At 37.6% G+C, this 27979-nt stretch overlaps 3 protein-coding genes and 1 non-coding gene across 13 annotated transcripts; all 4 read right to left on the bottom strand.

Moving 5' to 3' along the window:
* Positions 1–21: 21 nt before the first annotated feature.
* On the bottom strand, positions 22–22500 carry LOC137717665 (28 kDa ribonucleoprotein, chloroplastic). Of its 4 annotated transcripts, none has more exons than XM_088698431.1 (5): positions 22018–22500; positions 21779–21877; positions 19637–19924; positions 1132–1306; positions 22–358 (listed from the first exon to the last, which is right to left on the bottom strand). In XM_088698431.1, the coding sequence occupies exons 1-4, from the start codon at positions 22396–22398 to the stop codon at positions 1208–1210; spliced, it is 867 nt and encodes a 288-aa protein (XP_088554557.1). In that variant the 5' UTR covers positions 22399–22500; the 3' UTR covers positions 22–358; positions 1132–1207. The 4 variants fall into 4 exon arrangements, with proteins under 4 accessions (XP_088554557.1, XP_088554556.1, XP_088554555.1 ...); XM_088698430.1 differs by having other exon boundaries at positions 1128–1306; positions 22018–22499; XM_088698429.1 differs by lacking the exons at positions 22–358; positions 1132–1306 and adding exons at positions 18186–18506; positions 19282–19478 and having other exon boundaries at positions 22018–22497.
* On the bottom strand, positions 1971–6191 carry LOC137717663 (uncharacterized). Of its 4 annotated transcripts, none has more exons than XR_015965223.1 (4): positions 5716–6191; positions 5311–5604; positions 3145–5220; positions 1971–3013 (listed from the first exon to the last, which is right to left on the bottom strand). It is a non-coding gene; the product is annotated as an uncharacterized LOC137717663 (transcript). The 4 variants fall into 4 exon arrangements; XR_015965224.1 differs by lacking the exon at positions 5716–6191 and having other exon boundaries at positions 1971–2163; positions 2915–3013; positions 5311–5703; XR_015965225.1 differs by lacking the exon at positions 5716–6191 and having other exon boundaries at positions 3145–3328; positions 4948–5220; positions 5311–5692.
* Positions 8008–10060, bottom strand: LOC137717664 (uncharacterized). Of its 4 annotated transcripts, none has more exons than XM_068457100.2 (6): positions 9911–10060; positions 9474–9687; positions 9316–9381; positions 9104–9186; positions 8664–8881; positions 8008–8423 (listed from the first exon to the last, which is right to left on the bottom strand). In XM_068457100.2, exons 2-6 carry the CDS (start codon positions 9650–9652, stop codon positions 8247–8249), a joined length of 723 nt encoding a protein of 240 aa, XP_068313201.2. In that variant the 5' UTR covers positions 9653–9687; positions 9911–10060; the 3' UTR covers positions 8008–8246. The 4 variants fall into 4 exon arrangements, with proteins under 4 accessions (XP_068313201.2, XP_088554558.1, XP_068313200.2 ...); XM_088698432.1 differs by having other exon boundaries at positions 8664–8863; positions 9911–10052; XM_068457099.2 differs by having other exon boundaries at positions 9794–9950.
* Positions 22501–24295: 1795 nt separating the features above from the next.
* LOC137716761 (uncharacterized) lies at positions 24296–27543 on the bottom strand. The gene is made up of 6 exons (XM_068456142.2): positions 27047–27543; positions 26679–26951; positions 25328–25485; positions 25046–25151; positions 24758–24883; positions 24296–24665 (listed from the first exon to the last, which is right to left on the bottom strand). The coding sequence occupies exons 1-6, from the start codon at positions 27236–27238 to the stop codon at positions 24528–24530; spliced, it is 993 nt and encodes a 330-aa protein (XP_068312243.1). The 5' UTR covers positions 27239–27543; the 3' UTR covers positions 24296–24527.
* Positions 27544–27979: the final 436 nt, after the last annotated feature.

The raw sequence follows: 27979 nt of genomic DNA, 5'->3' as shown, positions 1-27979 counted from the left end.
ATGCCGTGAATACGAAAAACGAAAAACAAAGGAAACTTGATTAGGATTCCATTTTTTTGCTTTATAAGGAAGACTAAATGTCACATATATAAGAAATAAGATCACAAAAATGAACCTAAAGTCTTAGAGTTTGGTGACAAGATACAGATCAAGAGACTGAAATATTTTCTAGTACAAGTAGCTCAATTTATCCAAACTTGTAGCCTACGTACATAACCAGCTTCGAGCCTTCCAGCAACTTGTACAAGTAACAAAGGGACGGGATCCATTGAATGTACCTCCCCCTTCCCTCCCAAACGATGGGCGAGAATCTCACCAAGTACGCAGGGAAAGTCCGAGTGAGCATACACAAATGTTCCTGCAAACGAAAGGGAAGGAGAGAGATTATTACTATGATGGTACCCAAAGCACAGATAATTGTTTAACTAGAATGCTTGGACAAGCTAACAAGTGTTTGCTTATATCATGGCTGATCAATAATATTGCAAGTTAGCTGCCAAACATTTGACCCCACTCTCTAGGTAAATCAACCAAGTTCAAAAACTCATTCAGCCTTATATAGTAAATTTGTCTACCACTCTCTAGCAACCAAATTATTCTAGAAGATCAAGGCAACCCATACTTTTTAACTACACTTTTCCTGTATCATTATCCCGAGGTCCAGAACATCTCACAGCTTTCCTGTTGGTATGGTTAATAGTTTGGAATCCAAAGAGAGATGCTAAGTTGCTATACAAAGTGCAAACAAAGACATGTTGATCAAATAAATTCATGGCATTGAGAGAGGCTAAATGTGACGACCTCCATTCAACTTTAGGTCAATGGGTAAAAAATAACGGACTTTACTTTCAATCTATGTAATTAAACTTCTAGATGAAGACATTAGCCATTTACAGTACATATCTAATTCGAAGTAGTTTAAACAATGCAGAAGTTACTGCAGAAATTTTGGTACCATATTACTATGCACTTTCTAGTGAACCAACTAATGCTCCGCCACTGAAAGAACTAATTATCTGACTAACAAAATGTTTATTAGAAAGCTAAACAAAAATCAAAAGGGCATACCACATAGCAAGTTGCATTAGTTTCAAACAAGCAGAACATGATTTAAAGAGAGGTCATACCTACACAAATATGATGTGAAGATAATGCAGAAATTTCACCATGCCAGCCAAATTTCAGTTTGTATCACTGACAATTGTGTTCAGTCTGTAGATTTATCACCCAACTTAGAACTTTCTGTTTTTGGCACTTTAACAAATTGTTTACCACGTGCCACATGAATTCGTCTTCCCATAAGCAGCTGCAGGAAACAAAAGTTCCAAGGGGAAATCTTTATTTTAATATCAATTATTAAAAGTCTGTATAGAATGCGGTTGAGAATTTTAACTTTTCATGCCCTAGACATTATTTGAACACATAATTTAAATTGAATCAGAACAATCATTAAACAGAAAATTAATGAAGGGAGCAGTCACTCAGTGGCATATTGATCACTTATTCAAGGGCATAAAATGATGTAGTTCCCCAATATTGAGAAATCAGTGGCAGCACAACAGCACTGCCTTCTTCCCTCTCCCTTTCCCCACAACATCTCCTAATCTCCACCACCGCTATCATTCCATTCAAGCACATATCTCTTCTTATCGCCCTAAAAAACTTCATAAAACCCACTCCTGCCCCTTTCTTAAAGTCTCCCCTTGTTTTCTCCTCTTTTGACAATTTGACACTCTTCGTCATTCTCGTAGCACCGAAGGGTCTCCAAAGGGTAAAGCAAGCAATTGAATATGTGTACCTATGTTTCAGGAGGATGCAGCTAACAACCAACAGGCTTGTCAAGGCATTTATTCATTACATGATTTTATAAAGATTCTGGTGGTTAAGTACGTGCAGGTTCTGGAGATTTTATCGCTCCACAATATGTATGCCGTATGTAGCCATTACCATAACAAAATAAGGAATTTGGATCAATTTTCTCCAACGAAAAATATACTTCAACTCCCAACCCCAATTGCTAGGGCACCAAACAAGTTTTATTGTCATTTTGACAGGGTACTTTTTTTAGCCTCCAAAACAACAAAAAGCTAAAATGTGCATAGTAGAAGTACATGACATCATAGTTCCAGCTCAATCCCTCGTTCCCTTGATGCTAGATTAGCTCTGCTCGTTGAACAAAGTTGATGGTATGTCCAACAAGAGTAAGAAGATCACAACCAATGTCAGAGGTGGAAAAATGTAAATAAGAAAGTGAGCGTGTGAGAGGGTAATAATGGCACCATGAGAAAGAATGAAGACATATATATGCTTTGGCATGAATTGATGACGATGATGATGGAGTTAGCTGGTTTCTAGAGGTGTCAGCAGCCTCTAAGAAATTGCCACTTATGCTCTCTTAGTGACTGAATGAATGACTTTTATCATCTACAAATGAAGGGACAAAACAATAGACCTCCCCTCCAGGAATACGGTAACAAATTAGGCCCTTAAATAAGTAGTCATGTCCCAATCGTATGAAATAATACAACGTCACATTCCCAGATTCAGTGCCCAATATGGGACAGAAGTTAAACTTAAAGTTGAAGGGATACTATCATAGTAGTGAATTTTGCCAATAAATTCAGCTCCAAAGTAAAGACACAGGGCAAATGCACACAGATATACATAAAACAAAGAACTAAAATTCTCTTCTTATATTTTCAAACGGCAATGAATTTTTCAATACGAACGAAACAAACACAAAACAAGTAGTCAAGTAGATAAGTAGAACACAACATCAAGTCTCATCTAGTGAAAAGTTAAAAATTCCCAAATTTTGTAACTAGTAGTCTTTCTCGCTGACCAAACCAAGCATAAAACAAAACCCACAACAACACAAGCATTCACAGAAGATAACACAACCCGAGACACTTACAGATGATTCGAGATTATCCAGAGCCGTACGAGCCTCCTCGGGCGAACCCATTGTTACAAATGCCAAACCCCTGTTCCTGGTCTTGTCATACATGGCAAGCTTACACCACCAAAGGAAAAAACAGACAAAAAAAAATCAAAACCCATGAAATAAAATGGCAAATTATTAATACCCAAAAAAAAAAAAAAAAAAAAAAAAAATCCCTCTTCAAAGCAAAGAAAATGAAAAACCTCAACGTCCACGACAGTGCCGTACTTCTCGAACACAGTACGGACGTCTTCCGGGGTACAATGCCAAGGAACATTCTGGGCAAGCAATCTTGTGTTGGAGAACTCTTCAGGCTTTGCCTCGAGAACTGGGGTTTCGTCGAGAGCTATTTGTCAATCGTATACAAATAAACTTGGGTCTTACAACCTATTTGTCAATCACAATCAAAATAAAAGAGAAGAAACAAGATGGGGGGACAAGAAAAAGAAACTAAATCCAAGAATTTCACAAATGATTACAACATTTATCTAAATTACCTATTAACAAAACCCTCTTTGTCAACCAAATGAGGGTGAAAAGACAATTTGGTCTTCTAACACAAAATAAAATCATGGTCAGTAATGTAATTTTGCACAAACCAAATTTTGCTGTGTTTTTTCAAACCTCACCGACATGTCTTCATAGCATCTCTAATTTGAAAAAGAAACCCACAGTTTCTTTATCTCTCTATTTCTCGCTCTCACATTTCTCTTTAACTTCTCTTTTCAATATTATAGTTTTTTTTCTTATCAAAATTTTTATATTTCCACACTCAGTGTGAGCTTCATCTAGTATGAAATGGCAAAATATTGGAACAAAAATATGCATTCTGCTATACTGTAAGAGCAACAATACAACAGCAGAACTCCAAATTCATGATTGAGAAACATGCTACAATGCCGAAAACGAATTATTGTCTTTTACACTCATTCCTATTTGATTAATTCATTTTATTTTGGTTGGACTTAATGTATATACTAGCTAATTTTTGCCATCAACATCAGAACCAAATTGCATGTATATACTTGTTCTTCGAAGTGCTTCAAAGAAACCGAAAAAGGTGAACCTCAAAAAAGGGCACAAGTTTTATTATAAGTTTTTTTCTGTGATTCTGTGGACATGTATGTGATCTTTGCACAAAGCTAGAAAGATTGGGGAAAACTGAAACCAGGAATAACAGCTTATCTACAGCATCTAGATCAAAAATGAATTTTGTAAAAGCTTACATGCCAATTCACCAAGCACAAAGGAAATTTCATGAAGCTGCAATAACATTCTGGAAACCGAAAACATTACACAAAAAAAAGAAAAAGAAAAAAGCAATTCACAGTATAAAGTGTGAACACATGAGCTTGCCAGTCTCACAAACCCACCATAGAACTCCAAAGTCATGATTTAGAAACATGCTACAATGTCGAAAACAAATTACTAAGTCGTGTACACTCATTCCTATTTGCGTAATTCATTTTATTTTGGTTGGACTTAATGCTGCAATTGAAGTTTCTAATTTCTGAGAGGTTTACATTAATTTTCCTTCCTTGCTAATCTTTGCCATCAACATCAGAACCAAATTGCATACACATACTTATTCTTCGAAGTCCTTCAAAGAAACCGGAAAAGATAAACCTCAAAAAAGGGCACAAGTTTTATTCCAAGTTTTTTTCTGTGATTCTGTGCACATGTATGTGATGCTTGCACAAAACTAGAAAAATTGGAGGATACTGAAACCAGGAAAAACAGCTTATCAACAACATCTAAATCAAAAATGAATTTTGTAAAAGCTTACATGCCATTTCACCTTGCACAAAGGAAATTTCATGAAACTGCAATAACATTCTGGAAACCGAAAACATTACACAATTGAAAAAAGAAGAAGAAGCAATTCACAGTAAAAAGTATAATCACATGAACTTGCAAGTCTCACAAACCCACCATAGTAAAATTCCGACCCATTGTCCAAGTTCATTTCTTTCAATTGATCAAAACCTATTCACAAAGGAAATTACCGAATGCATCTCCATTTTGTACTTGTATAACCCCAATTCATCCCTCAACTCTCTGACTTCGTCCTCCATCTCCTGAACACAAATTTCGGCCTCCTTGGCACGCTGATCAGCCTCGTTCCCAAAATCCATCAAAGCCTCTCGGTCATGATCGTAGAGCTAGCACTCGCTCTCCCACTTGTTGCATTGAGTCACCAGATGCGCACACTCCGATGCCAATCTCTGATTCTCCTCAACGAACTTCCTCAAAGCTTGTGTATTCATGCTCGCTTCAGCCTACTTTACAAAACAATCAAAAACCCAAAATCCAAAATATGTATGTGTGTGTATATATGCACAATTATATGAATATGTAAAGTCACGAACCTAACGCGCTCCAGGACTTGCTCTTTCTCCTTCAAATTTTATGTAAATTTTGGTTTGAGGAAGCAAGGAAGAAATCTAGTCGATCTATACAAACGAGACTTGAATCGACTCGATGACAATAAACGGCGAGATCGTAATATACGGGAAGGTTCGACTCAATCATCCTACGGGACTTCGCTGGTGAGATATAGAAAGGGAGTGTAATGGAAGCTTCAACGGCCGTGTGAATTGCCGCCGACTGCGGCAACTGGTTGGGTGACTGGTTGCTCGGAAAATACTGGAGGGAGTTGCAGACTACGAGAATTTATCATAAATAGTAAAAAATTAGCCCTTATTTTCAAATATGTCAATTTTTATAAAAAATTTCAAATATATCCAAAATCCGACTTAAATAGACATAAATACCTCGCAATTTATATGAATAACTAGTTAACTAAAAAACTTCTTGTGTTATAATCAAGTGTTGTTGACCCATGAAATTAAGGACTATGGTGGTGATTGATTCTCCTGGCAAATACGTCATATAGAAATTGGCCTGATTATGCTCAGCTTGCACCAAGAAAATTCATAAACATGACGAAATTGTCATCATCACTATATGTGTTCAACTTGAAACTAAATTATGTGTCCTTGTAACAAATTTATGAGAAGAAGATAGACCCACACAATGTCTACATATAAATTGACTCAAGCAATACCGTCACAGATTTACGATTCCCAGCAAAAAGGAATTCATGTACACTGCAGATATAAAAAATCCAAGAATTGTATTTTTTGTCAAATTTAAATGATTGTACGTACAACAAAAATAAAAAATAAGATGATCAAAAGAAAATATTTATCCACTACACCTAAATTTAATAAATGTCTACAAAGTAGGATGAAGTGGATTCCTACAAGTTTGTTTGTAATGGCCATTTGGACCACATTTTGAACACTTTTGAGTTGATTTTTCTTCTCCACGTGATGGGATTCTCTTTTCTTTGTGCCTACCACATCTTCTTAGGGTAATTGGTGGTAGGACAACTATTTCACGCACATCATCAGTTACTATCCAATTAGTCTGATCACCAACTGGCCATATGGCTTCTGCATACGCAATGACTAGAGAGTTTGTTATATAATAATGAGAACACATCAGATAACATGACATTTGTCAGTGCCTACATGCAGCACAAGCATGTGAGCAAGGTAATTGGTCAAGATCAAATTGCTGGCAAGTGCAACTCTTTTCCTCTAAATTCACAACTTCAATACGAGATCCATTGTATACATGAAACAAGTAAGATGTGATAGGCGATACCTGCATATTCACATACATACATATATTACTCAAACAAAAGAACCACCGATCAATAATAATTCTTTGGCAATCATCGTATCCTGATGATCAACAACTTCCCACTTCCACATTCTCTATCATTATATAAAAAATATAAAAATAAAAAAAAATTTCCACTTCCACATTCTCTATCATTATCTTCCTCTCTCCTTCTATTTCAAAAACAAAAATAAAAAATTTTCTCACACACTTTGTGTGTGCCCATATACTAGTGTTAATTAAGAAAAGTTGACATTGTTAAATTGGGAGTTAAGTTAAATGACATAATTAGAAGGAGACACGAAGAACACCGGATCATGGTACCTAAAAAGAACACCGGATCATGGGCTACTTCTTACTACAGCTTTGACCAACATCGTAGCTTCTCGGATGCTAATTACTTCTGGATTTTGCATTTTCTTTGGCAACAATCTTATTTCAAGGAGTGCAAAAATGGAAACCATTGTTGCCGCTCATCTACTGAAAGTGCGTATCGCTCCCTTACACCGTTTGCTGAAATCTCTCGGCTCTGTTATCTACTTCGGGATCCTCACTTCTACCTTCGGACACCACCTCTGTTGTTTTGTGACAATTTAAGTGCCCTGCCCCTTGTTGCTAATCCTATTTTCCATGCTACAATGAAGAATATCGAGATCAATTACCATTATATACGAGAATTAGTCACTAGCAAAGCCATTGATACAACTTATGTTGCCTCCAAGAATCAGCTCACGGACACCTTCGCAAAGAGCTTACCAAAGGCTCGATTCAAGTTTCTCAATTCCAAATTAATTTCTCCTCCACCACAGCTTAGATTGAGGGGGATATTGTTGGATTTATCCAATATAATTAGAAAATAATATTGATTGTGATTTGATAACTTTAAAATATCAATTATATATAAGGTGTCTTACATTGGAAAATAAGATTGAGGAAGTCCTTAATTGAATATGATTATGATATTTAACTTGAAGGCCGAGAAAGTAAGTTTATGTTTTTTGTATGGATGAAAACCCTAGCTTTTAGCTTATATAAAAACATCGGTCCCTACAAACCCTTGAAAATAAAACATAATACTTCTCATAAAGTAGTTGTATCCGGCTAGGTGTTTGTAGAAGACTTTGGTGTTGTCTTGCCCTTCATCTTCCTTGGTCGACCACCATAATTACGATGAGAATCAGGTTTGTCACTCTTTGGTTTGTGTTTTAATTATATAATCTCTCTAACACATATTGGACTTAGTCCAGATCTTAAAGTCCAATGTGTCACACCACATGAAAAGCCACCCCCTTAACTGATCAAACCATCCACGCTCCATCTAGAAAACTCAAGACCTCTTCATTGACAACAGGACAAAGACAGCAAGGCATTGATGATAAGATTGAATGAGAAGAATTTTCGTTAAGCGTACGTTTCTAGGCTTACCAATTGTGACACGGTACAATTATATTTTCTGAAGAAATAGAACTAGGGGAACTTGCATCTAATAATAAATAAATTTACAATAATAAATCTTGAACCCTAGCTCCTCATTGTACACGATGATTTAAATTACATAACTAAAAGTACAAATCAAATAAAATACATGAGTTGCTGCTTTGAGCCATCTGCTGCATCAGCTTTTTATTGTCTCTTTTTTAACAGCATTCGCTTCTTTGATCTCTGCTATCTTTGTTTTAATCTCAGTCGCATCTTTAATTTTTGCCGTCTGATCTTCGGTATCATTTTCTTCTTCGATTTTCTTATTGGCTTGCTCAATGATAGAATCCACCTCCTTTTCGACTTCCTCAACCTACAAAGTTTTGTAATTATCAAATCACGTACAGTCTCAACGCATCTATTATTTCTTAAAAAGTTCATATCGCAACAAAATCTTATATAATATGCCTGACGCTGATAACCACTAAACGCGGAGCTGACGAAATCATGCGACCCTCACCCGCTGACTACGAATATATTATATATGTTGATTCAGTTTTTAACGTGGAAATCAAGAAATTAAACAAGAGGATTAGGTATAAAGAAATATTACCTTCTCAATGAGATCATCTGCTAGCGCAGCATCCTTGCCTGCTTCTCTTGCCACGCTTTCAACAATCCTTGCTGCCTCTTGAAGTCTCCCTTCCGGAAGATGATCGGCAATGTTGTCAGCCACCTTCTCCACTTGCCCAGCCACCTTCTCTACCATTTCTGCCACATCTTCCACTGTATCCAGCGCCGTTGAAAATCTCTCTGTACATAATATTGGGGCTGTTACATATGTTTATATAAACACGGAGAATGTTACATCACACTAGTATTTGATCATAAAATTAATTAACTAATTGGTCTAATAATATTTGCCTTTACTCGAAAAAAAAAAAAAAAAAAAAAAATATTTTACTGCGAATCTCTCCTTCCACATCGGAGAAAAAAGTGATGATCGAGGACGGTGATGATGATAATTACATTAAGTATGTCCTCATTCCGTACCTTTTATATTTTGCAATGGCCACCATTTGTTCTTCCAAAAGGGTATAGCTACTGAGAAAAGCATCCCCACAAGCCATAGTTTCCTGCATATGTAGTAATGTTGACATTAATCATGCACTGATCTGATCCAAAACCAAACATATGTAGGAAGAAATTAATTAGACAAGTAATTCAAAGAGATCAGGTAGTCGAAGATCATCGATTCGACGTACCAATTAATACCCGAAGGATCAGAAGGAAGAGGCGCTCCTGGTTCAACACTATTGACAACCACGGCCCTGAAAATAAAGGGTCGTACTATTTATCCATGACAATCAGATTTAGGAAACTCATGGAGTTGAAGATATACAGCTAGGAAAAATTTACTTACATCTTTTTCCGGCTACCACTTTCGACCTTCATGATAAGGGGCTGCAAGAAACTCCGATTTCCGAGAAAACGACATCGGTCCCGATGATTAGTACTCAGACAACTAGGTCCTAAAACTGATGCCTGCAAATGTCTAGAACTGCAAGGAGAACTTATTGAGCTTCTGATCGACATGGCCATGGCCTAAAAATACAAGTTTTTGTTGAGATGGGCTTCTGTTGAAGACAGAGAAACAAGGTTAGAAAGCTAACAAAAGTGTGTAGAATGAGAATCTGCTTGCTTGTAAAAGCACTTCCAGATAAAGTGGCTTTCTAAGCTTACAGGATTAAATTGTTGGAATTCTAGCTTTCAGAAATATTCGATTAAATGTATAATTTATCTGGTGGATTTGATGTAAAGTCAATATTATATAGACTGATCAAAGTCAATGATCATCACCGATTTCTTTTTCTCATTCGCTTCACGCTTTGTAAGTTGTCTGTATTATTCTAGTTTCGTATTGGTGGAACTTCCTCGTTAATTTTCGAGACGTGTGGTTAAACAACCCCTTACATTATCAAATCAAATCGCTCGTCCTGTTCAATTTGAATGAAGTGGAGTGGTTTTTCAATACCACTACTTCTTGCATTGTTTCATCAACAATGAATCTTAATAAAACATTTTTGGTATTAATAACAATTTCCTAAAATAAATGTGTAAATAAATAGTATTATGAGTGATTTTTTAAAATAAAAATCTCTTTAAAGTTAAAAATAAATTGTACCAAAAATAAATTGTTAGATGAAACGATGCAAGAAGCAGTGGTATTGAAAAATCATCCCACTTCATTCAAATTGAACAGGACGAGCATTTTGATTTGATAGTGTAAGGGGTTGTTTAACCACTCTGTCTCGAAAATTAACGAGGAAAGTTCCACCAATGTGAACTTTTCAAGCTGTCGAAACTTGACTTTGACTACTGGCGCCATAATAATGTATGGTACAAATTTAGCGAGTACAAATTTAGCGAGAGCAATTATTATCCTTCTTATTTTCTTCATTAATTTTCACCGTCGCAACTTGACAAGTCCTAAAGGCAAAGGCAACGAGGGTGGGACAGCTTCTTTGCCTGCACTAGCGGCACTTGCCACATGGTCGTTTACCAAAAACATCTTTGCATTTCGTGTAAAAATAATTTTATTCTGACACACAAAATTATTATATTTTATTATAAAAAATATAATTAGTATATGTATTAGAGAGTCTCAACAGGTATTTTTTTTAAGGAAACTCTAAATAATGGTGTAGAGTAAAAAATAATCAAGAAAATTATGAAGACGACACATATACTTTTGAATGAAAAAGGATAATATTACCCTCGAGACACCTCAGAACTTCGACGCGCAAGTAGTAGACAATCATGGCACAATCAAGATCAAAAGTGATCAAAATAGGTATTTATTCAAAACCTATTTCACTCATTCCCATCAAATCATTCCCACAAGGTAACTTTCAATTATTCATTCAAAATTGGATTAATTACCTAAATTAATTGATTAATTTCTTAATTAATTAATTTTCTAATTGATTGCAAGATATTATTTTGACATAATATATTGCAATTACACCCAAAAACCACCATAGGTGGCCGGTTCCCATCTCTCTAAAGGGGGCCGGCCACACCCTATAAATACCACCTTATTTCCCCAAAAACCTAATTACAACTCTCTTGCAAAATTCTCCAAATTTCTGTAAACATTTTCCCCTCAAATTCTAACTTTGGCACCGGAGGTTCTTCGGCCAAAGCCCCCCTTCCCATTCATTGTGGACGCGTGAGGCTCTTGCCTTTGACCTAAGGTGTTAATTGTTTTGCAAGTGCATCCACAAATTGGTGCTTTCATTGAGAGTTTGATTCACACGCTCGAGGAAGACTCTCGCATCTAAGGTTTTCCATCTTTTTGTTCATTCGTAGATTTTTTTTGTACATTCTTATTCCTAGAATTTTTTATAAAAATTCTTTGAATAAACGTAAAAGAAAAGTACAATGACAAGAAATTCGAAAACCATGACGAACAGAACTTCCTAAGTTCAAGGATTTGGACCACGGCGATCCACAAGACTTAATGCGACGACTAGTGGAATGGCACCATCCCCACGAGGCACCACTATGGTAGCAACCACGGCAGCGTCCCTCGGCGAACCCACTGCCCACGGTGAGTAGGCCACCTTGCAGCAGAGAGCCCAAGCTCGTGCCACAAGGCAGCCAACCCAGATTCAACGGGCCCAAGTAGTTGCGACAATTAGAGTAGCCCACACCTCGCAGGCCCAAGCCTGTGCCACAAGGCAGCCAGCCTAGATTCAACGGGCCTAAGCAGCTGTGGTAATTGGAGCAGCCCACACCTCGCGGGGCCTAAGGCCGATGTAAGCCCAATGCACCCTAAGGCCAAGCCACGTTACTTCAGCCCATATGGCAAGCCCAAGACGAGCCGCGACTCGACATGAGCCCAGCCTGTTCCCTAGCCAAGCCCAGGCCCAGTACCCATATGCGCTGCATACAGAGCAACCTACTTTCGTGGCCTTCCAAGGAATCCAAACCGGTTTAAGATCGATTCAACCATCCTCGCTTCAGATTTCTGGGCCGACGATTGAACCGGGGGCATTTTCACCCAATTTCTCCACAGATTTGACTTTTCCCAACTCAAATCTCACACTCGGAGTGCACTACACTTCTACCACCTATGGAGAAACCTACCATCCAAGCCCTTTCATCTTGTATGGCGAACAACATTTGTCTTGACAAGTCGTAGAGTTAACAAGTGCCCTCGCGCAGCAGACGACCTTGGTGAATCAACTTTTGCAGCATACCAAGATGCAGCGTGCCTCAGACGAGGTGTCCTAAAGTAGGACAAAGGTAGACGACGAACCTCTCTAGCAGCGTCCGGACAAGCAGCCCCTCAACCAACCACGATTCGAGCATACTGGCAATTTACGCTCCCTTCTGGGCACTCGAGATAACGTAGACTCTTATCTTAGTGCGCAGAGGAGCTTGCACTTTCTGTTAGGCCCACGGACGAGCATACATTCACGATTGGGCCACACTCAGATAATCAACATAAGCAACATTCCAGGTGAAGTGTTCATTCGCGGCTAGGCCAGCAAGGAGAATCATCCACTTCACATCAGAGTAAGTAGCACGATGGACAGAGAGAAGCAATCACTCAATTTTGCTCAAGTTCAACCGGCAGTCTGCAAGGAATTCACTCACCTGCTAAGAACGTACTACATGCACCGCAACCGTGACATAGACGAGTCGAGTCGAGCACATAGAATAGAAGCCTAGGCCAATAGGCCACGACTGGGGACAGGCTGAAGCTCCGCTGCCCCGTTAAAGAAAAATTTAGGAAAAGGTTGAGAGGCTCATGACCGAATGATTGCACGATTTCCAGCTCAACGAAGTTATTGAAGAGGCATTTCGACGAGACATGACCAACATAAGCGGGACACCTTTCATTGACAAGATCGATTAGACGAGACTATCCCGCATAGATTATCGAATACAAAGATTACTTTTGTTCCGATAAACGCAGCAACTTAGCCTAGTGGTGCGTTGAGGGCAGACGAGTACCATAAGGATGCACCAACCCAACTACCAAGAACCGGGTGTAGGCCTTATTCTCAACACTTAAAACGATCAATACTGAAGAGCACATCACCAGTAATCGAGCATCACATACCTAGTGGTCCAAGTCATCCTGTTGTGCACAACTTGGCCCAAGCTAGCCCCAGTTTTGTTTTCATAGCTGTGCCTACCTGCTCCATAACTCTCGACAGACCTTGATCTATTACCATGGCTCCTAACTATGCCGATCTTGCATCATGGCTCCTAGCTCTACTGATCTTGCCATGTGGCTCCTAATCGCGTCGACCAAGCTCGTGGCACTTTAAACTTCAAAGCATCCAATGACGGAGCAGAAGACAAGGCTTTATTAGCAACCCTTGTTAAATAAAAACTTAGTGGTGAAGAAGTTTGGAATCCATCCAGATTCTTAGCTGATCACCAACCAAGCCTTAGAATGACACATGATGAAACATCTAACGATTGCACAATACTTGAAGAAAGTCCAGGGAAAGCTCGATGCACTTCCTGCTTACACCCTTACGCAGGTTCCACAAACAGTTTGAAGTCTCAAGCAGATCACCAAACAAAACCTCACAGGCTGAGGATTATTTCAGTTGTCCAGCAATCCAGCTTTCCTTAGCTACACTTACGACAACGACTTCCATGCTATCTAGTGCGAGAGGATAAACTAATTGCTCTCCAATGCGAAAGGGTAAACCAGTTCCCTAACACCCATTTGGGTCAGCTCTTCAGTGTGAAAGGATAAACTAATTGCTCTCCAGTGCAAGAGGGTAAAACAATTCCCCAACACCCATTTGGGTCGGCTCTTTAGTATGAGAGGATAAATTAATTGCTCTCCAGTGCGAGAGAGTAAACCAATTCCCTAACACCCATATGGGTAAGCTCTTTAGTGCGAGAGGGTAAACTAATTCCTCGACACCCATCTAGGTAAGCTCTCCAGTGCGAAAAGGCTACATAACTTAAAAGATCGAATGCTTGAAGCCCAACTAGGCAACAAATGGTTAGGGGGAAGCAGACACTTTGCACTCAATAGTTTGCTCATCCGACACTTCATTTTCAGCACCTCCGATTTTGGCAACTTTATCCTTGACTACTCCATTTACGGCAGCTAAGAAATCAAACTCAAGTAGTTTCCTCATATTTGGTAAGCAGCGCAAACCGTTGCCTATGCCACGCCCCATGCCGAGCAAGTCTTTGGCTTCATTCAAGCCAATAAGCATAAGCAATGCCCCCTGCCACACCACATCCTTGGCCCATGCCAAGTCGACTCTTGGCCCCTGCCAGCCGATGTGCCGCACCACCCTGATGACTGCCCCGTGACAACACCACCCAAGAAGAAGATAAGGAGAATTAAGTGTATCAACGAAAAACGGTTCTTTGCACGGGCAAGTAAAGAAGAGTGCTAGGCAAAGAAGAGTGCTATGGGAGGGGGAACAAATATCCTCTAGTTTTCTCTCTTTCTTGTAGGGACAAATAATTGCCCTCCAAAGTTGATTTAATCCCCTACTTAAGGTAGGCTTAAATAGGCTTTGGAGGCAATTTATTTCCCTTTCCTAAAAGAATCTAATTCCAAGTCCAAGTGAGAATCTGCATCAAAGCTGGAGATCTTTACACCTGCTGCCCTTTTCTACGAGTAGCCTAGCAGGTGTGGGGGCATTTGTGGAGTAAAAAATAATCAAAAAAATTATAGAGGCGACACGTGTACTTTTGGGGTGAAAAAGGACAATATTACCCTCTAGGTACATCGGAAATTCTATGCACAAGTAGCGGACAATCATGGCACAATCAAGGTCAAAAGTGATCAAAATAGGTATTTATTCAAAGCCTATTTCATCTATCCTCATCAAATCCTCCCCACAAGGTAACCTTCAATTATTCATTCAAAATACAATAAATTACCTATATTAATTGATTAATTTCCTAATTAATTAATTAATCTTCTAATTGATTGCAAGATATTATTTTGACATAATATCTTGCAATTACACTCAAAAACCACCATAGGCGGCCGATTCCCATCTCTCCAAAGGGGGCCGGCCACACACCTATAAATACCACCTCATTTCTCAAAAAACCTAATTCCAACTCTCTTGCAAAATTCTCCAAATTTCTCTAAACATTTTCCCCTCAAATTCTAACTTTGACATCGGAGGTTTTTTTAGCCAAAGCCCCCCTCCCATTCATCATGGGCGCATAAGGCTCTTGGCCTTGACCTAAGGTGTTAATTGTTTTGTAAGTGCATTTTCGTTCAAAAAGAATGAGGCGGAAATTTGCATCCATAAATGGAATGTAGCTTTACCAAAAAAATATATAAAAAAAGCAAGATAAGGAATGCATCTTTTACAAAAGGAGAGGATGGAATTGTATATCCACGAGAGAAAGGAATTGTGATCAGCATATCAAATGATGATACAATTCATGTGTAATAAATAAAAAACGTGTGACAAAATTGTTAGAAATGATAAGTTCATATATCATTTCCAAACAGGACGTCAAAATGGAATTAAATTAAATTAACAGTTTATATGTCGTTAAGTTGCTTGACAAAAACCCCGTTATAAAAACTTGACATACTAGCAGGCAATTGTACTACAACAGCATTCTCAGGAGGGCGTTATATGATATTAAAAAAGTGGTTGATATAGCCTATTTTAGAATTCTGATAAATCTTTGAAGTTTTATAAAATAATATCTTTTAATGGGAGGTTATTTAATTTTGGGCTCTATAGGAGGCTATATATATTTCTATGCAGTTATTTGATTACGCAATAAATTTATGAAATGTTCAGAAATTTATGAACATTTCATTACTTATGAATTGTTGGATTATATTCTTTTATCTCAATCGTATCCGTTGGTTTGTTTATTTGAAATCAGACAAGATAACGTCCTTGAAATTTGGTGATTACACGTATCCATAGTTTTACTTTTAAAGCTTATACTCAACGAAAGAGAGTTTTCTAGTTTTTCTCAAACTTTTAGAGCACATACTTCAGATTTACTTCAGAGTTCTTGAGAATTGTTGCACTTGTAATAATGCAATGACATTTTTTTTCTTCGTCTAGAATCGTACTATGAAACTAGCTAGTTCATTCGTAAAGAATAATATTAACATCCCATAACGATTCATCATGAAAATGTTATTTGGTACATACACCATCAATTTGTTTCTTTCATTCGATGATTAAATGATCTTTGATTTTAATAATTTTTTGTAGGGAGGATCTTTAAGTGCTGATTAAGAATTGGAATGATTCCGAGTATAAAATTTGTATATGGCACGAAATAGACTAAAAGTGGACAAGTTCCAAAACAAATCCTGAAAAATCTCCAATGCCATAATGCATACCTAATCCTTAACTAAAATCTCAACGTAAAAAAGCATTCAATCTCTTTTCTGGTTGTGTTTTTCTTTCAATTGAAGGCATAGTACTCGCACTCTAATAATGTAGGCAAAGGTTACAAAATTTCATTTTATAGGTTAGAGGGTGATGAGTCAATATTATATTATATATTTCACTCTATTCTTAGTATAATTTGATAATTATTCTGGTAGAATTTTGATACTTTGATTTATATTTTCAACATAGGACATTCGACTTCCTCTGGAGCAAAACGTGACCAAACGGATGAATTTTGGAGTGATTCAAATTGAAGGATGTTCGTGTGTTCCTTAGCTTGTTCTGTCAAAATCTCACCACTTTCTACCAAGCGGTTATTTTCTAGAGATTAAATGAAGGAGCAGTGTGTGTTGCTGGAAAGTGACGTTTCTGGGCTTAAACTGCGTTTTTGGAGCCCAAGATGACTTCAGATGGGTTCGTGGCCTTCTAGAGAAGTGTTCAGAATAGTCGAAACTTTAAATCCAGCTATTTTGGAGCTGATATGAGTCCAAAACGTGGCTGTGCAAGATTTTGGGCGAATTTACCAAATCAATTAAGGATTATATTTCCTATTATGTTTTAATTTTTTTTAGTTCCCTAGTCTAATTCTAAGACCATTTATTAGGAGGGTTTTAATGAGGGTAGGATATATAAGCCTTTTGGCAGACCTAGGGTTTCCAGAGAAGAAAGAACGCATGCAATTTTTGGAGAGAACATTTGGGGCAAAGCTTAGAGGTTTCAAGACTTACATTTTCAAGGTGTTTTCATTCTTTTTCTATTTCAATAAAGACTATGATTTTTAGTATGAAAATGCGTAACTAATTTTCTTTGGCTAGGATGAAGCCATGATCCTTAGCAAAAATATGTAGTCTCTTTTTAAGTTGCTTATGAATTTATGCATGCAAGTTTTGGATTGTTAATCACTATGCTTTAAACTATCTATTTGTCTTAGTGATTCGCGACCATTAGGATATTTAGAAAAGTAATTTGATGCAATTTTGGCGGAGGGCTGTCCCTAAAATTGACTAAGGTTTCTTGTGGTTAATATGTATAACCTCTTAGGATGGATGACACGTTTTAAGGATTATATGGTTTTTCAAAGGGTTTTCATAAAACTTAATGAGTCTTGCATGCTAGATATATATTCTATGTTGGAGGTTTCAAGTAGGATATACTCTAGGAAAACCTAACCTTCAAAATAGGCATGTATGACTCGTAAGTAATTTAGAAGAGCTACATAGGATTGTTAAGGTGACGGCGGAACCCTAGTATTTTCTCACTTTGAATTCTAAAAATTGTTTCCTTTATCTTTCTTTAAAGTTGTGGTTTTTAAGTAATCTTTTTAATTAAATTCGTTTTTCTTAATTTAAGTCATTAAATCACCTCTTTCAAAAACTTTTTTTTAATTAATTAGTTGAGAATTGATTTCACTTTGATCTCTTTAAATTAATCATTGTGGAGAACGACATTGCTTGAGCCAATTATACTACAATAACTTTGTTTCTCTTGCAAGTATTTTAGATGTTTTTAACCCTTTTGCGCAGATGGTAAAAATCCTATCAGAGGGTTTTTGTGAGGTCATCGGCATGGTAATCTACGTCCTAAAAAATATAGAAACTTGACCAAGTCTAGTGATACTTCTTCAAATGTTGGCAGATGTTTCAAGTTTGTAGTCGCTTATGCCGTGAATACGAAAAACGAAAAACAATGGAAACTTGATTAGGATTCCATTTTTTTTCTTTATAAGGAAGATTAAATGTCACATATATAAGAAATTAGATCTCAAAAATGAACCTAAAGTCTTAAGAGTTAGGTGACAAGATAAAGATAAAGAGACTGAAATATTTTCTAGTAAGTAGCTCAATTTATCCAAACTTGTAGCCTACGTACATAACCAGCCTAGAGCCTTGCAGCAACTTGTACGAGTACCAAAGTGACGCAATCCACTGAATGTTCCTCCCCCTTCCCTCCCAAACGATGGGCGAGAATCTCACCAAGTATGCAGGGAAAGTCCGAGTGAGCATACACAAATGTTCCTGCAAACGAAAGGGAAGGAGAGAGATTATTACTATGATGGTACCCAAAGCACGGATAATTGTTTAACTAGAATGCTTGAACAAGCTAACATGTGTTTGCTTATATCATGGCTGATCAATAATATTGCAAGTTAGCTGCCAAACATTTGATCCCACACTCTAGGTAAATCAACGAAATTCAAAAACTCATTCAGCCTTGTATAGTAAATTTGTCTACCACTCTCTAGCAACCAAATTATTCTAGAAGATCAAGGCAACCCGTACTTTTTAACTACACTTTTCCTGAATCAATATCCTGATGTCCAGAACATCTCACAGCTTTCCGGTTGGTATGTTTAATAGTTTGGAATCCAAAGAGAGATGCTAAGTTTCTATGCAAAGTGCAAACAGGGACAAGTCGATCAAATAAATTAATGGCATTGAGAGAGGCTAAATGCGACGACCTCCATTCAACTTTGGGTCAATGGGTAAAAAATCACGGACTTTACATTCAATTTATATAATTAAACTTCTGGATGAAGACATTAGCAATTCACAGTACATATCTAATTCGAAGTAGTTTAAACAATGCAGAAGTTAATGCAGAAATTTTGGTACCATATTACGATGCATATTCTAGTGAACCAACTAATGCTCCAAGTCACTGAAAGAACTAATTATCTGACTAACAATGTGCTTATTACAAAGCTAAACAAAAATCAAAAGGGCATACCACAAAACTAGTTACATTAGTCTCAAACAAGCAGAACATGATTTTAAGAGAGGACATACCTACACAAATACGATGTGAAGATACTGCAGAAACCTCACCGTGCCAGCCAAATTTCAGTTTGTATCATTGACCATTGTGTTCACTTCCTCGACACTAGAATTCAATTCCGTAGATTTATCACCCAGCTTAGAACTTTCTGTTTTTGGTACTTTAATAAATTGTTTACCACGTGCCACACGAATTCGTCTTCCCATAAGCAGCTGCAGGAAAATAGTTTCCAAGAGGAAATCTTCATTTTAATATAGTTTATTAAATGTCTGTATAGAATGCGGTTGAGAATTTTAACTTTTCATGCCCTAGACATGATTTGAACACATAATTTCAATTGAATCGGAACAATCATCAAACAGAAAATTACCTTCCCGTGGGAAGCAGAAAGCGCTGCCTCGGCCTCAGCCTTGGTTTTGAAGCCCACAAATCCATATCCTGCAGACCTTCTCGGGTTATTTTGGAATACAATTTCTGCGGTAACAACATTATAATCCTCTGACTTAAAGAGCTCCTTGAGATCTTTAGATCTTGCTTCATATGGCAAATTTTCCACATACAAATTGAAAGTTATTGGCTTGGGTTGCGAAGAAGGGGGAGGAATCTTCGTCTTTTTTGGCCTGGCATAAGCCATCTTTATGACACGGCCCTCCATTTCCTATAGGGCATTCCAAATAAGAGAAAATCCCAATATGGGAAGGAAGCCGCATAAGTATCATACATTTAGTTGCGCAAAATATAGTGGAAGATAAAACTAATTTGAAGAACTTTTGATTTCTTTATCTAACACGTTTGCAAAAGCAGAAAAGCCAACGTATCTTGTAATATTTTACTAGTTAACCCAAGTGTTTCATCGATTCTTAGACTTCAAAAGGAGACACTTAACCCCTTAAACTATAATTCGTGTGTTTGGTTCTTATCATAATGTCTTTTCCAAAGATTAATAAAGTGAGCAGTCACTCAGTGGCATATTGATCACTTATTCAAGGGCATAAAATGATCTAGTTCTCCAATATTGAGAAAACAGTGGCAGCACAACAGCACTGCCTTCTTCCCTCTCCCTTTCCCTAAAACATCTTCTAATCTCCACCACCGCTATCATTCCATTCAAGCACATATCTCTTGTCATTGCCCTAAAACTTCATAAAAACCACTCCTGCCCCTTTCTTAAATTTCTTTTGCTTTCTCCTCTTTTGACAATTTGCCACTCTTTGTCACTCTCCTCGCACCAAAAGGTCTCCTTAGAAGAAGAGGAACAAACCCAGCGGATGAGGAAACTATGCTTTAAATTGATAACTTGGATCGAGGATGCGCCTATGGATTTCAGCTATTCTCCAAGTGGGACAAACAAAGGGTAAAGCAACCCAATTGAGTATGTGTACCTATGTTTAAGAAGGATGCAACTGACAACCAACAAGCTTGTCAAGGTTATATTCATTACATGATTTTATAAAGATTATGGTGGTTAAGTACGTGCAGGTTCCGGAGATTTTATCACTCTGCAATATATATGCCTTATGTGGCTATTACTATAACAAAATAAGAAATTTGCATCAATTTTCCCCAACCAAAAATATACTTTCACTTCCAGCCCCAAACAGTTTCTAGGGCACCAAACAAGTTTCATTATCATTTGACAGGGTACTTTCAAAGCCTTCACAACGATAAAAAGATAAAATGAGCATAGTAGAAGTTCAGGATATCATAGTTCCAGCTCAATTCCTCGTTCCTTGATGCTAAATTAGCTCTGCTTGTTGAGCAAAGTTGAAGGTATGTCCAACAAGACTAAGAAGGTCACAAACCAATGTCAGAGGTGGAAAAAGGTAAATAGAAAGTGAGCGTGTGAGAGGGTATGGCGCTAAATAATGGCGCCATGAGAAAGAATGAAGGCATATAGATGTTTTGGCACGAATTGATGACGACGATGACGGAGTTAACTTGTTTCTAGAGGTGTCAAAAGCCTCTAAGAAATTGCCACTTATGCTCTCTTAATGACTGACTGAATGACTTTTATCATCTACAAATGAAGAGACGAAACAATGGACCTCCCCTCCAGGAATATGATAACAAACTAGGCTCTTATATAAGTATTCATGTGCCATCCCTAATCATATGAATAATTCAACGTCTCACATTCCCAGATTCAGTGCCTAATATGGGACAGAAGTTAAACTTAAAGTCGAAGGGATACTATCATAGTAGTGAATTTTGCCAATCAATTAAGTTCCAAAGTACAGACACAGGGCAAATGCACACACATATACATAAAACCAAGAACCAAAATTCTCTTCTTATATTTTAAAACGGCAATGAATTTTCAATTCGAACGAAACAAACACAAAACAGTAGTCAAGTAGATAAGTAGAACACTACATAAAGTCTTATCTAGTGAAAAGTTATAAAATTCACAAATTTAGTAACTAGTAGTCTTCTCACTGACCAAACCGAGTATAAAACTAAACTCACAACAACACAAGCATTCACAGAAGATAACTGAACCCGACACACTTACAGATGATTCAAGATTATCCAGAGCTATTCGAGCCTCCTCCGGCGAACCCATTGTTACAAATGCCAAACCCCTGTTCCTGGTCTTGTCATACATGGCAAGCTTACACCACCAAAGGAAAAAACAGACAAAAAAAATCAAAACCCATGAAATAAAATGGCAAATTATTAATACCCAAAAAAAAAAAAAAAAAAAAAAAAAAAAAAAAAAATCCCTCTTCAAAGCAAAGAAATATGAAAAACCTCAACGTCCACGACGGTGCCGTACTTCTCGAACAGAGTACGGACGTCTTCCGGGGTACAATGCCAAGGAACATTCTGGGCAAGCAATCTTGTGTCGGAGAACTCTTCGGGCTCGGCCTCGAGAACTGGGGTTTCGTCGAGAGCTTGGTCTTGGGCGGCGGCGGAGAATTGGAGAACGAAATTTCCGAGCTTTTTGGCCCTGAGGGAGGAGGAGCGAGAGTGGGTTTGGAGGAGAGAGATAAAGGGGGAGGAAAGAGAGGTGGAGAGCGAGAGAGTGGTCGAAGCGTGCTTGGAGAGGTGGTGTGGATTTTGGAGAGAGAGGAGAGGTGTGAGAGGGAGGAGTTGTTCAGTGGGGAAAGAGAGATGACGAAGTAAGGCCATTGCTGTCGAGCTTTGTTGTGTCTGTGAAGGGGGAAGTTGGAAGTAGGGGTAGGGAGTGTGTGTTGGGGTTTTGGATAAGCAAAGTCATGCGGTCTCAAGTGGGAGACTGGCAGCAGAGGTGATTAATTACAAAGTTGGCTAGAGGTAATTTAGAAGCTCGAAATCTATTAATTTTCTTTAATTCATTCGATTTGACAGTCAAAAATTAAAAAGAGTGTGAAATGTAAAATAAGAAAAATTAAAAGTCAGAGATCGAAAGAGTTAACCGAACCAGACACTATCCTTCAAGACTGATCAATATTCTATGATATTTTATGATGCTTTAATTTTATATGCACCATATAAGAGTGGACAAGTGAACTCGAAACCTTGAAGTAAATGTTCTTAACTACTTAACTAATTGTAATCTTCTTAAAAAAATAACATAAATGATTAACTTTATGATTGAATAAGCAATTAAGCGATTCCATAGGCAATTAAGCAATTACTCACACAAGACTTTGCTACTCGAGAACAAGGAGTAATTCCTCCTCAAAACGCTTAGGGGTCAATTTACAGAAGTTTGTGCTTATAGTCAGAATAAATTATTATTTAACGATTATTTTTAAAAATTTATGAGATTGTTTGATTGTCGTATAATAATAAATGGAAAAATTCTTTCTTTTCAAATTGTTGCTAAGACTTAAAAATAAGTCCGAATCCAGCGTCATTTTGGTTGCCTTCTCTATCGGGTTTGCATTCTCTAACAAAACTCAATCTAAGTGACTGCAATCTTTTGGAACTCAACTTCACTTGCTTGACGTGGAGGATTGGATTGCCCCAAGCTTCAAGTGTTACTCGCTGCGCATGTCCATTTGTGCAAGTGCGGCGGGATGTTGAGCAAGTGTACAACTGCAACTGCATCCAGCTTGGTTTACTTGCAGTCCATGAACAAGTACACCCACCTTGGTTATAGCTCCTCTGGATTTTATGGAAACCGAAAGAGGCTGGATCATTGGCCATCTTTGAGCTGTGGCTCTGTGGGTTCGGGTCATTTATTTATTTATTTATTTTACTGTTCCCGTCTGTTTGTTGTTGCCTTTGTTTTTCCTCTTCGTTTATGAAGTTGTTTGACAAAAAATAAAATTTAAACTGAAAGTGAAGTAGAAAATGATTTGTTAAAAATAGAATAATTATACTAAAATACATGAATAGGAGATTCAAATTTAGGTGTAGAGGCCGAATCACACTGTTATAGCTAACTTGACTAAACTCATGTCTGCATGTCATCATCAACTCATGATTTAAATCCAAGAAATGATGCTAGTATGCAAGATCTAGCCTAACTTTGCATTTCAGATTCATTCATCTTAGACCCCTAATTAGTTGCAATACATCTATTTAGTATTACGCTCTAATAATATTTTCAGTGTCCAACACATTTCAACTCTTCTTCAAGTAGAAAAAGCAATGGGTCAAACCAAGCCAATTGGGTTTTATGTGTACGGTTTACTTGCTTTTAATGAGGATTATGAGTTGACATTATGCATTGTGGGGTTGGTCTAAATGAGTACTTAGCACTTGATTTAAGTATTCCAACCTCCTTTATGAGAAGAACTTACATGGAACGGGTTCATCACCACTATGGTGCCACATGACAGTGTACCCATGCCATGGATCTCTCTGACGAGTGTACACGTCACAATTTTCGAAGGATTTAGATTGCTGATTATTGAGCGTGGTGACGTCGTGGATCTCTCTAGTGGTCTAGTAGCACTTAACATGGTCTACAGTGGAAGTGCAGAGGTGTAGTTTCTGTATAGTATATGAGCAAGATGTGGAAGATTTATCTCGACGCCGAGCAATATGCTGGAAGATTTATCTCCTTGTTCATTCATACCACTAGGCAACAGTAATATACGAGAACATGATCAGTGAAATTCATCATAAAACGCAAACAATTTCACAACTGCAAGTAACTGCTGCATCCCTAGAAGTTACCGAAGCTGTAAAGACGAGCACTTGTCTTTGAAAAGAAAAGCGCCCAACCATTTACTAAAAGACTAAGCAAACGATTCTTACAATCAAACTTGTTAGTCATGCATCCTGAATACACAAGGTACAAATGGGACTCGTTGAAAAAATTTCTACTACCTCTTAGAGGTTCTAGAGTTAGGGGAGTTACAGCGCAAGGGTGATAGGGGCTGTCTTGCTGCTTCTTGCTCACTGAAATCAATCTTCCCTTGAATCGGGCTGCTTGTCTTAGAGCTTGATTTGCGCTTATTTGACTGCAACGGAGAGACAATACGTATGTTACTATGTTAGAGCAGAGCAACACATAGAACAAACGAGTCAAGGCTGTTATTTGCCCTTGTCTCACCTTCGCTGATGCACTGTCAGTATGTTTTCCACCAGAAGCAGAATGGTTTCTTTCCTTCTGGTACAGCCTCAGTAATCTTTTGTTCTCCACATCCAGGACTTTGTTTTCTTCAAAAAGCAATTTGACCTGTGTACGTTATATATATGGGATATCATTCTACAATATATTTACGTATATACATCACAAGTATGGGATATCGTTATACAATATAGAGTATTCCAGGGAAAACCAAGCGAGAAGACAGATAAGGAAAATAAGCGGAGGTTGAAAATAGTCTGCACTCCTTACCTCCTCTTCAGCCGTACGAAGATTGATCCTAAGATGTTCCTTATCCTTCTCAAGTGTCTTTACCTCAGCAACTAGTGATAGAACTTTTTGAGACGACGGCTTCAAGCTACCACATTTTCAAGACAAAAGTTAAGTGATGGCTCAATTCAGAAACAAGTTCAGATATGGGCAGCCACTCTCAAAGTAGACTTTGCATAAGTAGATTCTAATTCATAAACTACAATGTTAGCACTCACTAAATCATCTGAGAAAAGGACCATTCATAATTGTGAACAAACTCACCAGTTCCACATTTTTAGCAATCTTGCACATGACTCATTGCCTTTGTTGGCCTCCAGAAACGCACGTGCAGACGCAGCTTCATCTTTACTGATCAATGTTGCCAAAACAGAATCCAGTAGTTTGTCTTCAATTGCAGTGTCTTCAGCAGATGAATCAACCTTCAACATAAAAACTTTTATCAGCCTTCATAAAATCGTATTCAAATAAACTTGGATTTTACAACCTATTTGTCAATCACAATCAAAATAAAAGAGAAGAAACAAGATGGGGGGACGAGAAAAAGAAACTAAATCCAAGAATTTCACAAATGACTACAACATTTATCTAAATTACCTATTAACAAAACCCTCTTTGTCAACCAAAAGAAGGTGAAAAGACAATTTGTTCTCTCTATTTCGGACAAAATCATGGTTAGTAATGTAATTTCACACAAACCAAATTTTGCTGTGTTTTTTCAAACCTCACCCACATGTCATCATAGCATCTCTAATTTGAAAAAGAAACCCACATTTTCTCTATCTCTCTATTTCAACCTCTCACATTTCTCTTTAACTTCTCTTTTCAATATTTTTTTTTTCCTTATCAAAATTTTTATATTTCCACACTCTTAAGGTGAGCTTCATCTAGTATGAAATAGCAAAATATTGGAACAAAAATACGCATTCTTCTATACTGTAAGAGCAACAATACAACGGCAGAACTCCAAAGTCATGATTGAGAAACATGCTACAATGTCGAAAACAAATTACTAAGTGTTGTACACTCATTCCTATTTGCATAATTCATTTTATTTTGGTTGGACTTAATGCTTCAATTGAAGTTTCTGATTTCTGAGAGGTTTACATTAATTTTCCTTCCTTGCTAATCTTTGCCATCAACATCAGAACCAAATTGCATACTTATACTTATTCTTCGAAGTCCTTCAAAGAAACCGGAAAAGATAAACCTCAAAAAAGGGCACAAGTTTTATTCCAAGTTTTTTTCTGTGATTCTGTGCACATCTATGTGATGTTTGCACAAAACTAGAAAAATTGGGGAATACTGAAACCAGGAATTACAGCTTATCAACAGCATCTAAATCAAAAATGAATTTTGTAAAAGCCTACATGCCATTTCACCAAGCACAAATGAAATTTCATGAAACTGCAATAACATTCTGGAAACCGAAAACATTACACAATTGAAAAAAAAAGATGAAGCAATTCACAGTATAAAGTATAATCACATGAACTTGCAAGTCTCACAAACCCACCATAGTAAAATTCCAACCCATTGTCCAAGTTCATTTCTTTCAATTGATCAAAACCTATTCACAGTGCCAAAAAAAAGAAGAAATGGTTGAAGAAAATACCGAACGCATCTCCATTTTGTACTTGTATAACCCCAATTCATCCCTCAACTCTCTGACTTCGTCCTCCAACCCCTGAACACGAATCTCGGCCTCCTTGGCACGCTGATCAGCCTCGTTCCCAAAATCCATCAAAGCCTCTCGGTCATGATCGTAGAGCGAGCACTCCCTCTCCCACTTGTTGCATTGAGTCACCAGATGCGCACACTCCGAAGCCAATCTCTGATTCTCCTCAACGAACTTCCTCAAAGCTTGTGCATTCATACTCGCTTCGGCCTGTTTCACAAAACAATCAAAAACCCAAAAATCCAAAATATGTGTGTGTGTGTGTGTATATATACACAATTATATGAATATGTAAAGTCACGAACCTTAGCGCGCTCCAGGACTTGCTCTTTCTCCTTCAATTTCGAGAGAAGAAGCGAGTACTGATTCTGAAGCCGCCGTTTCGCTTCTTCGGAGCATCGAAACTTCAATTCGAGGATGTGCGTCGACACAGGGAGGCCCAAGGAGTGGTCGATCGATTCTTTGATATAGTCGTCGATTTCTTGCGGAAGATTCATTCTTTCTCGTTAGTTCTTATCGATCTTGGAAAACCCTAGACTCGCCAATACCCTAGAAATCGCAGCAACAAAAATTCTGATTTTTCTTCCGCTAAGGTTTCATCGAAGGGTGAGAGGAAGAGTACTGGTATTCACTCTGGGTGCGAATTGAAACCCTAAAAATGGTGAATTTCGAATTCGCGGGGCGTGGAGATTTGGGATTCGGGGATTTTGGGGTCTGAAATGGAGAGGATGGGTTTATTTGGGGATTTCTTCGCTCTTTCTTGCTGTCTCTGTACTTTTTGAATTTCGGTCTGGAAGATTTCAAAAATGAAGGGGTGCTAGCCGTTAGAGCTAGTTTATAAAGACGGGCCACCCTGGATCCACGTGGCAAACGAAACGGAAAATGAATCACAAATAAAAGTAACTTTTTATATTAGCACCCTACAAAATGTTAAATGCATCACATATAAAAATTTAATATTAAATAAATTATTTACTTTAATATGCAATGACAATTTTCACCTTATTAGGTTAAAAAAATTTAAAAAAAATTCTATATACATCCCAAATCACTTTTAACGTATTATTTATCTTCTTCAACTATCAAAACTCTTCCGACCTTCCATTGTTGAACAAAACTCTAATCAATGAAACTACAAACATGTTGATTAAGAAAAATTATTTTTAATGAATGAAACACGAAATTGATGTTTCGGAAGTTTCACATGAGGTAAGACTTCATATTTTTATTATTTTAGT

This window comes from Pyrus communis, chromosome 8 (genome assembly GCF_041283825.1).
Source record: "Pyrus communis isolate YQ-2024b chromosome 8, ASM4128382v1, whole genome shotgun sequence".
Lineage (NCBI taxonomy): Eukaryota > Viridiplantae > Streptophyta > Magnoliopsida > Rosales > Rosaceae > Pyrus > Pyrus communis.
This window is presented reverse-complemented; position numbering and strand designations above follow the sequence as displayed.